A 19375-nucleotide genomic window follows, 5' to 3' on the forward strand; every position below is an offset into this window, starting at 1 on the left:
GCGAATCATTGATCAGCCTCCTCCTGCATGCCCCCTACTGGGGATGAGGCCCACAACCTGGGCATGTACCCTGACCAGGAATTGAACCGTGACCTCCTGGTTCATAGGTCGATGTTCAACCACTGAGCCATGTCCGCCGGGCCACTTGTGGTATTGTAACTGAGGTGAGACAATGAATGCAAAAGGTAAGTTTGAGGTGTTTCATCTTGAAGGGTGTTTGCTGGTTTCTTTCTGAAAGAGCTGCATTTAATACCAGTCTTTGCAGGTGACACTCATCATGATGTCCGCTACTCAAATTGATCATCATTGGGCCTGGTGGCGATGAATAATTCAGAAAGGATATTCAAGTAAAATCTGCAGACGTCTCGTGATTATTTCTGGTATTACGTTTCTCATCGTTCATAACTTGATGGCCATTTATGACCGATACTGGGAGTCACAAGATGTCACCACAATCCGACTAGAATTACCGATGTGTCTCATTAAGGAGGATCAAATTGATGCCTCACAAAGGAGAAACAGACGGACACCAAGTCAGGATGATCTTAAATTAAACCTGGACGCCTTTGGGCTTTTGGGCCTTTTTAAAGTCTCTTGAGCATTTTTAAATAGAAATAAATTTGGGCTTCACAAAACAAAAGCCCAAAAGGTAAGTTTGAGGCAAAAATGATAGGCAACTGGTTTGGGAAAGGAAGAAGTTTAAAAATGACTGGGCAACTGAATTGTAAGGATTTATTTAGCAAGCAAATGGAAATAAGAAACTGGGAGGCTCTAAACTAGCCCCCTTTTCAGAGAATTTGGATAATGCTGGAAAAGTAGACATAACTCCCTGAGTTAATGTGCCTTAGCTGGGGGCCTGCTCTATGAGGTAAATGGATAAATGGGTGCCCTTTGGGTGCCACTCTGTAAGTGGTGACCAGTGCAAGTTGAGAGTAGGTGAGCACTTTCTCTGATTCCCATGCCAGGAGGCCTCACTTTTACCTTGTTTCTTCCCTGTTGGGAGTAGACTTTATCCTTAAATTTCCCTGTATGAAAGGCCACTGTGCACTCCTAGGCCTACACCTCTGTCCTGCACACACAGCCTCAACCCTCCCCAACCTCTGGAGACACATCTCTCCCCAGGAGGCCCTTGCCTTGTCCTTATGGCCCAGGCTGTGTCTGTCCTAGAAGAAAAGCCTCGTGATTCTAGAAAAGGAAAGATAGAGCATGGACTAGTTTTCACACATGTCATCTCCTATTTTCTGGGCCTTTTGCAGGAAGCTTATGCCCTGGGTCTCATGCTTTTGTTAACTGGACTGTTTGGCCTCAGGTTAAGGCCAAGATACTAGCACACTGGCTGCTTTACTGCTTGGTGCTTATCCACCACTTGCAGGGGCAGGAGTGAGTGAGATGTAGGTTTGGGGAGGGGGTGGGAAGAGCAGCAAAGTCCACTAGTCCAAAATATGCCATTATATAGGATAGTCATTTCTGCCACTTTCCACACTTTAGCAGAATTACAAGACCCCAAAGGCTGCTATAAGATAATTTATTACAGACTAGCCAATAATCTCCTGTAACAATGGCACATACAATAATTAACAACAGCAAATATGCTTCATTTCTTGTTTAATGTAATGACCAGTACAGCTGTGGTCAATGCAGAGTCCTCAGAAAGTCCAGGAAGGAAGTCCAGGAAGCTGCTCCCAAGGATATTAAAGGACCATGTCATTTCTCTGAGCAAAGGCCTGGGAAGCCCACATGACCCCTTGCAAGAGTTTGTCTCTAACCTCCCGGGAGTGTTGAGGCCCTCCTCCATCCAGTCTGTATAGAGGGATCATAGGCCAAGTTTCTTCCAGGGGGCTGACTATCCATGAGGGGGACACAGATGACCTAATGACAGGAGTGAAGTCACAGGCTAGATTCTTTCTACAAGGGGGAGGACGGCCAGAAGGCAGTGACCATAAGTGAGGAGAACTCCTTCTAGACTAATTTCCAAAAAATTTTGGCTTTGTTCGGGGCCTACCCAAGAAGGAAATATAGTTCTTTCTCCTGGATCCTTCAACTAGTCCTCAGATGCATACACACAAGAACAGCCTCTCGTGTCCTGAAGCATCACTTCCCTTCCTACAGGAGTGAGGTAGAGGGACTCCTGGGAAAGTAGCCTCTGGTACTTGGGTTCCAAAGAATATTCTGCTCAAGGCTCTGAAGCACCATATGAACCTGCTCCTGTTCACGACAGATATGAACTGGGTAAGGGATTAACAGAGCTCATTTCTAGAGGTATCTTGTTCAGTTTCAAAGCCTTTTTCTCACTGGAGGCACACAAAACCAGTGGATTCTGCTCAAGGGACAGTGTGAATTCTATTCTGTGTGCTCCAGCCCTGGCTATCCTTCAATCCAGACTACAGGGCTCAGTGATACCTATAGGCTCAACTGACTACTTAGCTAGCCAGGCACAAGCTCCTGGCCCTCTATACTTGTTCTTCTAGTGATTGGTACACAGGGGTCCAACTGGATAAGGTGCGGTAGGGAGAGGAGTAGACATGGGCTGTGGGGTGGAGGTGTGTCTACCAAGAATGGGTGACACTTTAGGAAATGTCTGTCCCTCTCTCTTTATGGAAAATATCCCTATGCAGTAACCCCTAGCACCACAGACCTACTGGTCAGGGGTTCATGACCCTTTCTGTGAAAAGCCAAACTCCCATCACCCCAAAATTTCCTTAAATTTCTTTAACTGAAGAAGTCAGCCTCTTAACTCTGAGGACCTAAGCTGGCTACATAGTAACTCCCACTGGCCCTGATTTGTGGAACGGGTGCCATCTGGTTGGCACAGGAGCTCAGGTGCTCAGCTCCCCTCCTCCAAGGAACGAGACTCCGATTTGAGCTTCACAAACTCTCGAGCCACTTCGTCATTGCTCCTCTGAGACAGAATCCGGAGGATGGTCATGCCTGTCTCATCCATGTGGATCTTCCGGCCCAAGGGGCACCAGCAGGCACAGCTGCCCTTGGCTGCCACATCCCTCAGAGGCATCACAGCCAGCCCTAGAACACGATCCTCCCGGGCAAAGCAGTAATCCTTCACACAGATTTGCAATTCATAGGCTTCTGGCCCCTCTTCATTTCCCAGGAGGCTGTGATCACAGGGTAAGTGGAAGGTAGGAGGCCAGAAATGAGGGGATCTTCAACTGAATTCACCCCAGCTGCCATTCAGCCCATCCCTCCTCTCCCCGCTCAAGCCTTACCTCCCAGTTCACCCCCATCCCACAGTCCTGCAAATCCCCATCCCATAACTTACAAGTGAAATGTCTCATTGTACTTGGGGGCCCAGTTGTTGCTTTTTGACTTGGTTGTGAACTTCCTCTTCTTATCACTTTGATGTGGGCCAACCATGGTCACTTCCACAAAGGGTCGGAACATCCCCGCTGTCTGCCACCTGAGGTCATTAGCAGCCACCACTGCCCAAACAAGGGGAACTTGTGAGGGACTGCACCAAGTGTTCCCAGTTCTTGAGCCCCAGGTGGCACTCCCCGTAGAAGAGGGCCAAGCTGGAGGGCTGGGTTTAACAGGCTCTGCTTTTGACTGATGAGGCCACTGAGCAAGAAAAGGTGTGAGACCTGTAAGTCCGTGCCACTCACCTTTCACTGTGACCTTGTGCTCTCCAGTTCCAGGATGTGTAAACAAGTCCACCTGAATAGAGACTTCTCCAACAGGATCATCCACACCAGACCCTGAGGGACAGATGGACACATGATCCTCCACTGAAGAAGATTTTAGGCCTAATTGCTCCAGATAAAACAGGAGTTAGGAGGCCACCACCCTATACCCTCAAGTGAGAAGCAATCATCCACAATAGCCATGGGGAAGTAAGCATGGGAGAAGTGAATAAAAGGGGATAAAGAATGAGGCTGTGTATTAAAATACAAGTTAGGCTGACAAGATATTATGCAAAACTTCTTTTAAAAATGCACCAGGAATCTCTCAGGTTCCTCAAACCTCTCCTATTTCCTAGGCTGCAGATGTTGGAGAAGGAGAGTGCTGCCACCCTGTGTCTTTAGAAACTATGTCCATCCCATGGTCTTAATGGAACAACGTGGGTCCCTTTTAGCCAAAAGCAGTAACCTCCCACCTATCCCTGGATTCCTGGAGGCCCCTGCTTGGGAGGCTGCTCTGCTCAGAAAGACTTTATCCTACTCAAATTGGGACCTCTCCACAAACAGCTCCCCAGTCTCAATGTCTGGCCCATTAGCAGGTTCCCCCTAGCAGAGGCCTTACTCTATTTTGAAAAACACCAGTACCCTGAACCCAGATAAAACTTCTTTGTCCTAAGGTGGAGGGAAGGGATAATTCTGAGGACAGACTATTGCTAACCCCATCTCAGACTGTATGAATACAACGCCCATCTCTGAGACTTGGGATAGAGCTTCTGAACTTTGACACCTAGTGCCTCCACTCCAAAAATAAGCAGCTCATGTTAGTTCACAGGTGACAGTGTTAGACAATGTTAGGTTCATATCTGCATGGTTTATAACATACCCTTTTCCGGCCGAATGTCCTCATTAGCAGTAAACCTAATACCTTTCCCATCATGCACTGAGTGAGGACAGGAAAGTCAAGAGGTAGTAGCAGCAGTAGGACAGAGAAAGAAGAATCAGTTAGTGGTCTAAGGAGTTAACAGCCATTCAGAGCAGCTTTACACATATTCTGAGGGAGCACAGAGATGGGGCAGGATGGAGAGAGAAGTAACAAAGCTGGGGTCAGTGCCTGAATACTCCAAATCAGACTTCATGGGTCAAAGATCAATCAAATCATAAGAGAGTGAAGGTTTCTAAGCCCAGTGGGGCATGAAAAAGAAAGGCTGTAAGCTCTTATTTCCTAGGCTCTTAAGTAAATAAAGCAATGGGTAGAAAAATATACATATAAACTCAGATCCTCCCTGCAGTCCTCACTCCTACTCTTACCTCATATCTGTCTATTCCAGCTTCTGCTCATCTTTATATTTAGCTTAAAGCTCAAAGTTGTTTTGTGTTTTGTTTTGTTTTGTTTTGTTTTGTTTTAAAAGCCTTTCTGGATTAACTCAGATCCTCCCTAATGTTAGGGATCTTTACATGTACTCAGCTCTGTAAAGGTTTTCTTTGTCCCCTTAAGCAAGGTTCATAACTTCTTTTGCTTCCTCTTCTTCCCACCCTAGACTTGAAATAAGAACAGATGTGAAAAATGTAGTACTGCAGGTCTTGTGTATCTTTTCACCTTCCATCAAGTCCAGTCTAACTGCTTAGACTCCTCTTCCCCTTCAGGTCAGCTTTATACTCCAGATCCACAGCTCAGTAAGGCCCAAGCCTTCCCAATCCCTCCTCCACCAGCTTCACTGCCCCAGGAAGCATGCCCAGGTTTCCCTGGAACAAACAATAATAAATGCACCTGAAGGTCCTTCCTGGGAGGGCCCTTCTCCAAGGTCAAGGTCAGAATTTAGCCATGTTTATGCAGAGGTGTTTTGTTATGGATAGGCCTGACTGGAGGCAGGGAGGGGTTCTGAGGACTGGATGTCACTAGGAGAAAACCAGCTGCCTGGGTCCCCTGTGCATTAGCATCACCCATGAGGCTGGAGCTCAGCTATGTATGTGATCTGCACCCTTTCTTCAACTCTCCTATGGCTGCCTCTCTTCTTGTTGTCCATGCTGGAGAATCTGGAAAGTCTTTTGCTTTCTATGCCCAGGACAACTTCCAACAAAGGTTCCCAAAGCAATGAGTCCTCATGAGTGAGTGTCTCAATCACTCGTTCGCTAGGCTTGCTCACAGATTTTTCCCTACCAAACAAGATATACCACTTGAGCTCCATAAACATGCACTGGACAGGCAATGTCTAGGAAAAAAAATCTCAGGCACATTTTCCAGGTCCCTGTGATTCTCCTGTCTGGTCCTGAGTATGAGGTGGGGATAAGTATTAGGGTTCTTCAAGAAATCCTGGGGTCTGAGTTTGAAGGGATCTATGAAGAAGTACCTGTTAGAGAGATCTAAGAGCTAGAGGACACTAACTCCATAGGGGCAGAGAAAGATCAGGAAAGGGAGGCAGTGACCCAAAGCCCTTAGTCTTACCCTGGGCAGTCTGTGAACGCACAAAGGTTTTGATGAGTGTATCTGTGGTCTGTGTGTACAGAGATAGTGCATAGCGTAGGGACTGCAGATCTGGGCTCTTCTCCAGGAAGGTTTTCTTCAGCCCATTGCCTCCTGCATGAAAGTATTGCTGAAAAGCAAAAAGAGTACTTGCTACTGCCTCATGCGCTTACAGAGAGGCAGTTCCCCAACACTGTCCTCAGAGAAATGACACCTGAGGTTCAACGAAGATGTCGGAAGAGGATGGTGAGAACAATAAGTCACTCAGTAAACAACAAGATCAGGAGTCACATCTCCCAGGGGAAGAGTATTATTTGGGTCTCTGGTAGGAGGCGGGGGGGCGGGGGTGGCGGGGCAGGGATGGCCATGTTACTAGATTTTGGTTTTGAAGGACGGATCTATCTGGACAGCAAAGATATGAGATAGAAGCATTTCAGGCAGAGAGTAGACAGAAGTGCTCTTTTATCCCCTCTGAATTCTTAGAGAACTTTATACCTATGACCTACCTCTCCCAAGTGCCCTGAATCCCAGTTCTCCTATACCTGCCTTATAACCATTATAACCACCTTGAGGCTAGGAACCACATTGATTCTTTCCGTATCACTCACAGTACAGTGTCTGGTACATGTCTCATTGAATAAATAAGTGGGTAGTAGAAAAAAAATCCTTTGAAAACCCAAATGACTTTATATGAAAGTGAAAGAGGGGAATGTTAGCCAGATCTGGGGTATTAGGATCTGGAAGATTAATTCCCAGTGGAAAATATTCAGGAATGGCAATGAAGAGCTAAGTAAACTGAATGTGTGCAATTCAGAACCCAGGAATAAGTAAGTATTCTAGGTCCATGGTGAGTCACTCTAGACCACACAGGAGGTGCCTTTTTGGTTGCTCCCAAGTAGGAATACAGACATAGCAGAGAAGGAAACAGACATAAAAACCACTCTCTTCTGATGTGGGTGACAGGAGCCTGAGGGACACCTAGTCTGGCAGAGTGCAATGCCAGGGCCAAGAGGGTGTGGTAGTAAGACTGTCTGGAGGCAGGGGAGGTCTCCACCTTGATGGTGTCCAGGGCGAGGTCAAGGACAGCACACTGCTTTGGAGTGAGACTCCGTGTTTCCTCTCGCACCATGTGGTCCTGGAACCACAGAGAAAGCAACAGCATCAGGTCACCTTTGGGCTGTCATGAAAATCTTGCCCTTACCTGCCAACCCACAGCTACATGGCACTCTCCTTTCCCTCCTCTTCAGTCTCCAATGCTTAAATTTCCTTCCTTCCTTCCAGGCAATCCCCTCCCCCCACCAGCCTCAGAAGGACTCCACGTATCTAGAGCAGCGGTCGCCAACCCTTTGGACCTCACGGACCACCAGTGGTCCGCGGACCACCGGGTTGGCGACTGCTGATCTAGAGTACCTTGAGTTTGGAGAGATGGCTCAGCTCCTTGGCAGCAGTGAAGATCAGCTGAGTGCCCTGGGCAGAGAGGGAATCAGTCAAAAGCAGAAGACTCCAAACTCGAGCAGGAAGCGTGGAGCAAGGCAAGGGAGACAGCAGAAGGAAGTTGAAGGGAAGTGTCCTTACCGTGTGGTCAGTGAGTGGGGGCAGAACAATCATCCTTTCCATTGTGTTCAATACCACCCGCCAGAGCTCCTTCAGCACACGCTTCAGGACCGTCTTCTCACACACAGTGGCAAAGAGGGTGAGGCTGCAGGCCCAGGCAACAGGTAAGGCTGGGTGGGCGAATGAGAACCCCCCTCCCCAAGAGGCTCCTCTGCCTTGCTTGTCCCAGAGGACAGTCCTGAGTACTGTACTCACTTGCCATCCAGGAAGTCCATGAGAGGTCGGAGCACGCTATCTGCATCCTGAGCCACTGAGGCCCTGGCGTTGGGGGATGCATTCCCTGGGCCCCGCACCTGGCTCAGGATGTCGGCCATTTGTTTAATGCACTCATCAATCCGCACCTGGAAACTACACATGTGCCCATAGTGCAACCCTCTCCTTCCCAAACACACACATTGGCCCTGGAGTAGCACCAGCTATTCGATCCTACTCCAGAACACTCGTGGTACAGCTTCCAACAGGGAGAGCCAATAGGACGAGACAGAAGATCCACACACCTGCAGCTGGATGGATGGGTGTGGGGCAGGAGCTTTGAGATTCATCAGGAACCACATCTGGCTCTGAGGACTATGTGTTTTGGGGCCACTGACCTGTTTCCAAACACCACGCTGAGCTCATCCAGAACTGTATTCAGTTTCACCTGCAGCTCCTTCAGACTGTCGGCAGCTTCAGAATCCAACTATATCCACAGGAGGTGGGCTTGGCTAAGCTGGTTCAATTACCCTTGTCTCCCATCCTGTGTCCCGACTCCTCCCTCCTTGGGCCTTTACCCCAATGCCTACTCCAATCTCTCAGCCCAAGCCAGCCCAGACCCCAAGCTAAACTCCTGGCCTACACCCAGTCAAGAAAGTGTAGAGTTCTGTGGTCAAAAAGCTAAAGAACAAAGGGAAAGTACAGCAACCCTAACCCCTAAGACCTACCTCCTTGCCTCCCATGGCCTCAAACATTTTCTCCAGCTGGACCCTCAGTTGCTGCATGTTGTTCATCAGGATGCAGGGCTTTGGGGACAGATGGAGCTGCTAAGTCTTGGCTTCGTTTAGCACAGGACCCATCAGCCTAGGGTTCCTCCCTTTCTCACACTACTCCGAAAGCCACAGGGAAATTACAACAGGTTTTACATGTGTCTCTCCCTAAGAGATCTGGAACCAATTCAGACAATTCTCTATGAATGAAGACTAGAGCAAATGTTTCTGTTTTGAAGCTGGGTGGTGGGCCCCAGGTGTTCATGGTGTTATCCTTTAAAACACTTTGACTAGCTCAACTTTTTTTTTTACACTATTAAAAAAGAGACTAAGCAAAAGTCTAGCTTAGTAGAGGCTAAAGAACCAAATGGAAGCTCAGATGAACTCCTAGTCAAGTTCTTATTCTGTGGCACAATATCAAGCGAAGCCCTGCTGGGAATCAGAAGTCAGGAGCATCACTCCACCCTCAGCTCTAAGAATAGCTTCAAAAGGAAGGATTCAAATGGCTTCCATTCCCTTCTTCAAGGGTCCCAGGGCCGGATCCTCACCATTTTCTCTTTTGTGCAGTAAGCTGGGAAGTTCTTTGATAAGATGTCTGCATACTGCATCAGCACCTTCCTGATGGTCTGAGAAAAGAAAAAAGGAAAGAAGGAAACCTTAGCTCTCCCCACAAGGATCTTGCCTGAGAGGTCACACCTCTCATCCTAGAACAATACAACATAGAGGTAAAGTAGAATCTCACAGAAAGGACAAAGCCCCCTCTCAACCCCAGAACAGCACTGAGACAAACCCATCTATTCACCCTAGTCACAAACAAAGGATAATGGGGTAACCCAGGTTTCACCTCAAGGCCACCACAAAGAAGGGCTGAGCTCAGGCCTGTGACTAGGCTGTGAGTGGTGGTAGTAAGGGGAGGGGGAAGGGAGGGTCATGGTCACCTTAGTAAATCTCCTCATGTAGTGGGCAAGGATGTTGGGGTCTGGGCATTCCAGCTTTCGGATGATCTCAAAGCTCTGGTTGAGCTGTGTGAAGACGTCCACCACAGAGCAGGAAAAGAGTGCGTGCTCTGATGTCTGCTGGAACTAAGGAAGGCCACATACAGGGTCAGCATCTTCAGCGTCTACTTTCTCCAAGTTCATAGGGTTCAAAAGGGCTCTTCCCAGTAGGGGTGGCTCAGTGGCCCTCAACCACCCTCCTTATGGACTCCTCAGGGCAAGAATAGCCCCAATCTATCTAAAGCCCAGGAACATTTGCTGACAGCTAATTGCTGGCCTCAAGCCTGTGTAGCCCAAGCCCCTGACTTACCCCATCCTTCTTATCTCGTTCCAGGGCCCCATGTAGGAATTCCAGGGATACATCCTCATTCTCATCCAGCCATTGTAGGACAAACTGCTCAAACCACCTGCAGCCAGGAAAGATAATTGGGGCCTGGAGCTAGTTGTTGGCATATGCCATATGCCTGACAGCTCCCCCAGACTGGGATCTTCTGGAAAGTAGGACATGGTTTGACACTTTTCTCTTTCTATAGCAGTGCCCAGAACAGGTCTCAAGACTGGCTTACTGAACCAAATTGAGGATACTGGCCCCACCCCTACGCTAAGCCAGAGGTCCCTCTTCCCTTCCCTCCATAGTGCCCACTTGATGACTCACGCTGGGTACTCAGGTACCTGCCCCTGGAGGGCAGGCAGATCCCGCACATATTCATTGTGGAGCCACTTCACCTTGAAGTGTAGGTTCATGTAGTCAGCACTCTTACACAGCCGGTCTTTCTCATGCTCTAGTGACAGGGAAGAAAGCTGGGTCAGGTCCTGGCAGTAGAGGCCTTGAGTTTTCTCAAGGCAGCTGATCCAGTTAGGCAGCTCCTCCCAACCACCTCCTCATAGCCATGTTCCCCCTACCAGGAGTGCTCTGTTCTCTAAGAGCCTGGCTCACTGGATAAAGTGTCGGCCTGTGGACCAAAGGGTTCTGGGTTCGATTCCAGTCAAGGGCATGTACCTTGGTTGCAGGCTCCTCCCCAGCTCGGGCCCTGGTCAGGGTGCATGCAGGAGGCAACCAATTAATGTGTTTCTCTCACATCGATATTTCTCTCTGTCTTTCCCTCTCTCTTCCACTTTCTCTAAAAAAACAAAAACAAAAAATCAATGGAAAAATATCCTCAGGTGAGGATTAAAAAAAAAATGCAGAGATGAGCAGTTGTACATGACATGAATAGGTCACTGACAATACACAGAGACAGGGAAAACCAAAGTGGACCCAAGCTAACAGAAACTGCATTGAGCAGCCATGGTGCAACAGAATCTTGATATAAACCGAAGGGTCCAAGAGCATAGCTGAGACCCTGAAAAATGAACTCTCAAAGAAGTTTGCAAATAAGAATAGTCAGTTTGGAAACCATGGATACACAGCCAGATAAGAGGCTCATCATGTTACAGAAAATGAGATGCTCATTTTGGACTTGAAAGGGTCCATAATTTCCAGCTGAATCTCCAAAGCCTTCTGGGAAATCTAGGACAAAGAGCACTCATAGCTTGCCCAGAGTCTGGAACACTGGCCGTAATCACAGGTTCTCGTCATCTACCCCCTTTATAGAAGAGCTTTCAAGGAAAGCCAGGCCAGGCAGCCCCCAGTGTGAGAAAAGAATCCTATTTATGTATTTAAGGGTCTATGATTCGTTAACACTGTAAGATAAATTTCCTAAGACTCTTCTCCAGGAAGTGAGCCACTTGTGAACACCCAGATGGGAGGAGCTGATTCCTGGGCTGGGAAAGTCTTAGGCAGGCACTTGTTCTCAAGCTGAAGGAATGAACCTATAGCCATTTACATTATTCATTTGGCTAAAGCTTTGTCTACCCAAGACCTCCTGAGGCCTATCACTCACTATGCCTGAACCCTCTATTTCTCACTGTGACATTCACCCTGAACTTGTAGTTGCTGGGAGAGGAAAGAGAAAGCAAACCAGGTGCTTGGACAAGGGGCCTGCAGCCCACTGCCTTGGGCACACCCTTACCCTCCAGTGCATATTTCATGTCTTGGGCAAAAAGTTGCCACATCACTTCTGCGCTGACTTTTCCCACATTCAGCTCCTGAGGAAACCTGGATGATGGAAGAAGCTTCAATCAGAAAACAAAGCAAGAACTATTTGATTTTATTGATTCCAAGGCTAATGTGCCCAGTTCTCAGAGGTCATATTGAAGAGAGGAGAAGCCTAGGAAACAGGGGTAGACTCACTCTGGAAAAAGGGGGTTCGGGGTCAGTACTAGGACAAGTGGGGGCAGAGAATTCCCTCAGGCAAAATGGGCCCAGGGAAAGGATGCCCAAAAGGCAAGGAGGAGAAGGTTTGGGCTGGAAGGTTTGGGCTGGAAAGTAGGCCCAAGCTAAATAAGCTGGAGGAGGAAGGGTAAGAGGTGGGCTATGAGGTGGCCCACACATACACACATGGTCTCTGGATCCCCTGGGACTCCTATTCCCAGAGGACTCTCACTCCAGGGAGGCTGGTGCAGTCTGGGCAGGGCCCCCCATTATGTTTCCACACCTGTCTCCAGAAACAGCTACCCAGACAGATACAAGGGACAGAGGGACAGACGGACGGACAGGAAGAAGAGGTGGCACTGCAAACATACAGAGATAGGAAAGAAAGAGGCTGTTAGACAGATGGACAAACCAACCACCAACCAGACAGGGCCGAGTAGGGTGATACTCACTGGTTCAGAACAAGTGTGTAGGAATTCTTATCTTCCTCTATGATTGACACGATGAGTGTGATAAGTTTGGGCCAGAAATCCAGGTTCCGAATGCTAGGCCCTTGTTCTTCAGCAGGTAGTTCCTGCTTCTTGTTCCAGAAGAGAGAGTTACAGACAGAGTCAGAGTAGAATGTAAAGAGTGCCTCTAATCTTCCTTTCTTTCCCCTCTCCAAGCTTCTTCCTCTAGAATCAAGTACCCTTTCTAGAGTCTGTCTTCCACAGGACTGCCCCTGATATGTCAGAGGTGACTACTGGGAGGTCCTTGGACACAAAGAGTTGATCCCTGTCCCCACTTCCTCAGAAGCTATGGGTATGGTGACTCCTTGACCAAAGTAAGCAGCCCCTCCAGTCTCACTAAGTAGGTCTAGTTGCATGTGACCCACACTAGCAGCCCTCCTCTGAAACCCAGCCCCCACCCCCACCACATATATGCACATCTCAGCTCCGAGAAGCTACTTCAAGTTTTGCAGGAGCTACTGAACAGACCTAGCATGCAGGTTGGCCTAACCGCCAATGGGTTAGGACTTCCCTTAACCCCTGGAATGTCCTTATGAGGAAGAACTGCATCTAGGAAGCTACTTGCCTAGCTGAATAAGAAAAGGCCTTGGGAAGCCAAGAATACCCAATGGGGAAAAGATAGTCTCCTTAATAAACGGTGTTGGGAAAACTGGATATTCACATGCAAAAGAATGAAATTGGATCCCTATCTTATACCTCTCACAAAAATTAACTCGAAATGAGAAAAAAAAATACTATTGAAGAGGTCAAGAAAAATATACAAAGTCACCAGGCACTAAGTTAGGATGCCAGCATAAAATAGGCGAAATAGGGCAGCCTTTCAGAGGACATGTCCAGCTGTGATATTCAGCTGACCAATATATCTCAGAAGACCATGCAGTGCAGAGAGAAGTGGTCAAAGGAAAAGTTAAATTTCTATTAGCCAGTAGCTCAGAGAGACAGCTATAGATCTTAAAGGAAGGAGACTGAAACATAGAAGGATCCATGAGTCAGAATAAAATTAATCTTGGGGGAGAAAAAATGACTCTGGGATGGACTGCAAATTTACCCTCTGAAACTGCTCAAATTTTACTCATTTTCTTAAACTAAAACTTACTGTTCCCACTGTTGTTCAACTCAGTTATGTCACACCTGGTCCCTGTCCATCCACAAATGTCTCACATGGTCTAGATCAGTGGTTCTCAACCTTCTGGCCCTTTAAATACAGTTCCTCATGTTGTGACCCAACCATAAAATTATTTTCGTTGCTACTTCATAACTGTAATGTTGCTACTGTTATGAATGGTAATGTAAATATCTGATATGCAGGATGGTCTTAGGCGACCCCTGTGAAAGGGTCGTTCGACCGCAAAAGGGGTTGCGACCACAGGTTGAGAACCGCTGGTCTAGATGGTTCAAATCCTACAAAACTCACTCACCCTCAAGAACATTGGGACTTTGTCCTGAACTCCCTTCTACCATGACCACAGCAAAGGAAAGCTGAGGCTCCAAGAGCCACTGACAGCTGGTCCCACCTGATCCTGAACCTCTTACCAGCTGATACTGGTGGCTGTACAAGTCATGGCAGTTGTTGAAGATATACTCATATGTGGAGTTCAAACAGGCCTTCACACAATCCTTTACCACCTGGCTGGCTCTTGGAGGGCTCTGCAGTTCTTGCACCTGCCAATTAAGAAAAGGAATATGTGCCCAGGGTTGTGCTCACCTGGGTGGGGATCTTCTCCTAGAACTACCTCTAAACTAGTCCAGATTCCTTCATCCCTCCATGGGTTCCTGGACCTTGCCCTGAATTTAAATTGCCAAGATATCTGATGGGGAGAACTGCCAAGCCCATCCTTATTGATCCATTGTGTTCATCAAAGTAACCCAGGGAACAAATGTATGGAAATGTGGGCTTAGAGGAGATGATTCCTGTAGCCTCACACTGTGCCAAATTATTCTTATTTTCCATATCCCTGTGGCCAGGTCCCCAGACCAATTCATCTCTTACCTTCATCCTGAAGAAAGTGATGCTGGTCAGCAAATCCACTGTGGACTTTAAGTCTTGAAGACGCTCAGGACTCCCAGCAGGGAAATTATTCTGTTGTAAATCAAGCAAATGCAAGAAAGGAATAGAGAAATATGAAAGCCTTCCCTTCCAGAAGTAATGAAATAAAAAACTTCCCTAACTGCTACCCACTGGAATTTTTTCTAGTTGAGATGGACAAAAAAGCTGTAATACTGAGATAGACAGGCCTTTGCCAAAAGCAAGGGCTAATAATCCCAGCCCAGAAAGCAATGCTTCCTCCCCCCAACCCTACTTCCCATGCAATGTGTGTGCATTTGCACAAATGAACACACACACACACACACACACACACACACACACAAACACTTACATACACACACTTTTCTTGGGTGAAGATTCTTACACCCAAACAGTGAGTTCTTCAAAAGTTACACTCTAACTGTATATCCTGGAATATAAGTGTAGCCACACTCCAGACCAAGACCTGTACTTCTTGTACAACGGGCTCCAGCTATTCCTCTGTTCTGCAGCCAGCAGATGGCAGAGCTCTGAGCAGAACTGCTTTTGGAGTGAGTTCCTTAGGACGTTCCAGCCGTGCTTCACTTCATCCCCTTTGACATGAGTTTTAGGAAGAAGTTGCCAATGACAGCTGAAGGGAGATGTTGAGCCACTCCCCATATTAAAAACCACTTATTTAAACCTTCCTATAACTACTTATATGCCAAGTATAAGATATACAGTCAACTCTCCATTATTCGTGCAAATGGAGGGCACTAGAAGTACAGATCATTAAAACCTCATTTATTTTTTTTACTTTGAGGTTATTTTTATACTTACTTTTTAATGTGGATATATTGCCTGTCCTGGAAATTCACAGCACTTTAAAGCAAGTAATGAATCCATTCTAAGAAGATTTAACTTAGGAAGAATTGAAAAACTGCCCCTTTCCCTGTCCTGCCCATTCCAGGTACCCACCCTCCTACTATATCTATTTCCTCCCTCCATCCTAGGGATGAGATGACTTCTGCTACAAATTACTTGCCCAAGCCAAGCTGCTCTCTCTCTACCCTTAGCTGGATTCTCACACCTCCTCTGAAAAGTGAGGAGAATATGGAATAATGCAGGAAGGAAACATAATTATCTAATTTTTAAAGGGGCATTTCTGGAAGAGATTATCCTCAGGAGACTCCCTAATGGAATATCATCAGACAATTTGGTAGAGTTAAGTGAGTGGGGTTAGAAAGCCACTGTCTTTAAAAAGCAGCCACACCTACTACTATTACACACTGCATGCTCCTTGGAGTTTGCAGAACCACAGGTGTCAGTGGCATTGGCCATGCACGTGGGTGTGATGACGCAGACCAATTTTCCTTGCCTTCAATCTTTATAGCCAAGAATGGCGTACAGTCTCTCTAGACTGAGCTAATATTATCTCTTACCCAGCCCCACAGCCATGTCTTTACTCACCCTGTATGTAGAGAGGTCAATTCTCAGGGAGTTGTGGAGCTGGTCCAGTAGTTTCACAAATCTCTCTTTCTGACCGTGGGAAACAAATAAAGAGAAATAATCTGCTTCTGAGCTCCTAACACTAGAAAGAAACTGAACCACCTCTGGGTGAGGAGGAGACACTGGTTGGGGACACATCACATCCATCTCTCCTCATGAGGAGAATAACAACATGTAAGGGAGAAATACAATTGGTGGTCTCTGCTCCATGTCTTAGCAGCTCTGTCTCAAACTGGGCAATCTTTTCACACTGGCAAGGGGAGAGGCAGTCCCTGGGAGGGAAAACTGCTCTTTCTGTACAGGAGTCAATAGGAGATGACCAGAGAGTGCACCTCCATCCCTTTGAAACTCTAACTCCTCTTAGTCAAATAAAGGGAAACTCCAAACATTCTCCAACTTGTTCCTTAGTCTGTGGTCTCCTGACTTATCTTGGGGTAGCTCAGACGAGTTAGTCACAACCCAGCAGTAACAATGGGAGGGAGAAAGAGTGATGTATTTGGAAGGTGATCAGGTAGTCTTGAGTGGCTTTCTCTTTAAACCACATCTACATCATTTCCCTCAGTTTATATAACATATACTAATTTAATAGTTGATTTTTATAGGAAAGGTATAATTAAATGTGGAATCACATGTCTATACGCTGTGTGGCATAGCACTTCTAGAATGCATATATTGATTATATTATATTAGAGGCCTGATGCACGAAATTCGTGCAAGGGACTTGGCCCTTGCAGCCCCAGGTGACGCCACCCTCTACGGGGCAATCGATCTCGGCCCCACCTGCTGCCCACTGGTCGTTCCTGAAGGTCATTCCAGAAGGTTGTACCGCTGGTCTAATTAGCATATTAGCTCTTTATTATATAGGATTAGAGGCCCAGTGCACAAATTCATGCACATTGAAAAGAAATTAATTAGAAGAAGTATTTTAATATTGCTATTCGCCCTTTCTCTATACTAGTAATAGAAGTGTCAAACAAATTCACAATGGACAATGACAGATCGAAACACACACATGCGATTGGCACCAGTGAAAGCTTTATATAAATAGATAAACTTGCTTAATTAGACCTGCTTTCTGATTTAGCTAAACTTTTTCCAGCCCAGTGAAGTACCTCAACTTCTCTTTCAGGTAATTGTCAGTAACACAGCAGTAAATATCAACATGAAGCAGAGTATTATTGTAGATCACGCAGGGAGAACAAAGGGTAAAACATTTAACTGCAGCAGTGTTTGACTATATTCTGTGCAGTGAGAAAAACTGAAGTCATTTCCAAGATCCACCATTTCTTACTTCTTTTCAGCCAGGTCAAGTTTCTAAACTTTCTAAATCTCTGTTTTCCGGCTAACGAAAAGAAAACGGGATTCTACCGAGTCTCCTATCTACCTACTCCAGGACTTCTGTGAGGATCAAATGAGATGAGGCATGGGAAAACGCTTCACAGGCATTTGGTTAAAGTGTAAAATGTTTGCACCTGGCTATAAAGCAAGACGTGTTCCTGGGCTGAAGAATCTCCAAGGAGGCTAGTCGCTAGGGAGAGGAAGCCGGGCGTTGCTATGTGATGTCATTACCCGGCACCCACAGCCACTGTTTTGGGCTGAGCTGGGCTATGGGCTGCATTTGGTGACATGGGGTCTTAGCAGCATTGGCTGCAATTTGGTGGGCTGTCTCTCTGGGGTGGTGGCGGGGCCTGTGTCCCACTTGGGGGAAGCCCAGTGTTGCTTTGTCAATGCCAGGTCCACGGTGCTGTTTCTTTGTAAATGGCTAGTGCATGTCACAGCAGCTCCTATGTTGAGCGTCTGCCCCCTGGTGGTCAGTGTGCATCATAGCGACCGGTCGGAGGGACACTTAGCATATTAGCCTTTTATATATATAAATATCTTTGAATATTAAGTCAATATATAATGGGATATAACAGAATGAAACAAAGGCTTAATCAATGATATTAATTCATCTATAGAAAGACTCTCTTTAATAACAAGAAAAAGTTGTTAGGTCCATAAACAGACCTAGTGGATTTGGGGGTATCAGTGATTTTATGCCTAAAGAGGTCATTTTTGGGGTGGGTCAAAGATATTTCATCTAGTTTATATTGAAGTTATGTCAGGTGACATTCTGAGTAAAGATTCAACTTCTCAAGTACCTTAACATAGGAAAGGGCACGCCCTGAATAGAAAAAAACAGTCCAGACACTAGAAAAGTGATAGGCTGAGTATACACTGATATTCTTGCTTAGGCAATAGTCTCATATGAATTTAAGTGGTATGAATCTGTCAGAGAGAGACTGAGTAATATTAAGAAAGATCCATTTGTGGACCTGTAGGACTAACGAACATGATGATTCAGCCACACTCTTGGCCTAGAGAGGTTCTACCTGAGCCCAGGTGTGCCCCCCAAACCATAGTGATGCTCTTTTTCTCTCATTTATCTGTGTCTGAGGAGAGTCTATTAGTAAGTCAACATATCCATAATGAAATAAGAATAGTCTATCAGCATCGTCTGCATATTCATAAGGAAACAAATTCACCTATCTATGTGGCATCTATCTGAATTTTAGGCTCATCAACCAACTCTACAGTATTGACCATGAAAAATCAAACTTTATTAATTGATAACAAATGGGTAGATATGTTTTATATCATACTCACCCCAAAGTTGGAGGCTGCAAAGCGATCAGATGCAGACACATTGGTGGAGGCAGTTGTGTGGGCATAGTAGGCATTGATGTTGGCGAGTAAGGTGCTCATCACTGCTGGCACACCGGGACACATGTACTTGGATGACAAACATGCAAAGTGCCTGAAAAACAACACCCTCAGCCTCAAAGACTCTTCTGGGCTTTCAGGGGAAGACAAGTAATTAAAAGATCTCACTGATGTGTATAAAGCTTCCAATCACCTTGATATAAAAGGATCTTCATAGCTTATTTATTCAAATACACATTCAATAAATGCCAACCATGTGCCAGGCCCTGTACTAAGTACTAGAATCCAAAGATGTAATAGCCCAGCCCTGGCCGGATGGCTCATATGGTTGGAGTGTCATTCCATACACCAAAAGGTTGTGGGTTTGATTCCCAGTCAGGGCTCATACAGGAAGCAAGCAATCCATGTTTCTCTCTCTCCCTTTTTTCTTCCTTTTTCTTTTCCTCCCTTCCTTCCTCCCTCCCTCCCTCCCTCCCTTCCTTCCTTCCTTCCTTCCTTCCTTCCTTCCTTCCTTCCTTCCTTCCTCTCTCTCTCTCTCTCTCTCTCTCCTCTCTCTCTTCCTCTCTCTAAAAAAAGATCAAAATAAACATATCCTGGGGTAAAGATTTTAAAATCCCACAAAGATGAGATAGCCAGGCAGAGAAAGTATTAGAAAGTAAGTCAATAATTCAAGGTGTGCTATGCAGAAACACCATAGAAACATACAGGAAAAGTCACCTATATCAGAATGGTTC

The 19375-nt window shown here is 46.4% G+C and overlaps 1 protein-coding gene across 6 annotated transcripts in view; it reads right to left on the reverse strand.

Annotated features, from left to right (window-relative positions):
- Positions 1-1509: 1509 nt before the first annotated feature.
- The window catches only part of UNC13B (unc-13 homolog B), a 142219-nt gene continuing 124353 nt past the window's right edge, over positions 1510-19375 (reverse strand). For 3 of the 6 annotated variants that reach the window (XM_023762459.1, XM_023762458.1, XM_023762460.1), the window contains 19 exons: positions 18585-18735; positions 15900-15968; positions 14415-14504; positions 13958-14086; positions 12368-12495; positions 11674-11759; positions 10317-10443; positions 9972-10068; positions 9605-9748; positions 9215-9292; positions 8625-8702; positions 8295-8383; positions 7900-8052; positions 7501-7789; positions 7145-7225; positions 6073-6220; positions 3615-3707; positions 3275-3434; positions 1510-3110 (listed from right to left, as the gene is read on the reverse strand). In XM_023762459.1, coding sequence (XP_023618227.1) covers positions 2825-3110; positions 3275-3434; positions 3615-3707; positions 6073-6220; positions 7145-7225; positions 7501-7789; positions 7900-8052; positions 8295-8383; positions 8625-8702; positions 9215-9292; positions 9605-9748; positions 9972-10068; positions 10317-10443; positions 11674-11759; positions 12368-12495; positions 13958-14086; positions 14415-14504; positions 15900-15968; positions 18585-18735 — 2476 coding nt within the window. In that variant the 3' untranslated portion in view covers positions 1510-2824. Of the gene's footprint in view, positions 3111-3274; positions 3435-3614; positions 3708-4512; positions 4570-6072; positions 6221-7144; positions 7226-7500; positions 7790-7899; positions 8053-8294; positions 8384-8624; positions 8703-9214; positions 9293-9604; positions 9749-9971; positions 10069-10316; positions 10444-11673; positions 11760-12367; positions 12496-13957; positions 14087-14414; positions 14505-15899; positions 15969-18584; positions 18736-19375 lie in introns of all 6 variants that reach the window. The other 3 variants (XM_006098711.3, XM_006098712.3, XM_014464319.2) reach the window with 3 other exon arrangements.

Source organism: Myotis lucifugus, unplaced genomic scaffold, assembly GCF_000147115.1.
Source record: "Myotis lucifugus unplaced genomic scaffold, Myoluc2.0 scaffold_246, whole genome shotgun sequence".
NCBI classification, from domain to species: Eukaryota; Metazoa; Chordata; class Mammalia; order Chiroptera; family Vespertilionidae; genus Myotis; species Myotis lucifugus.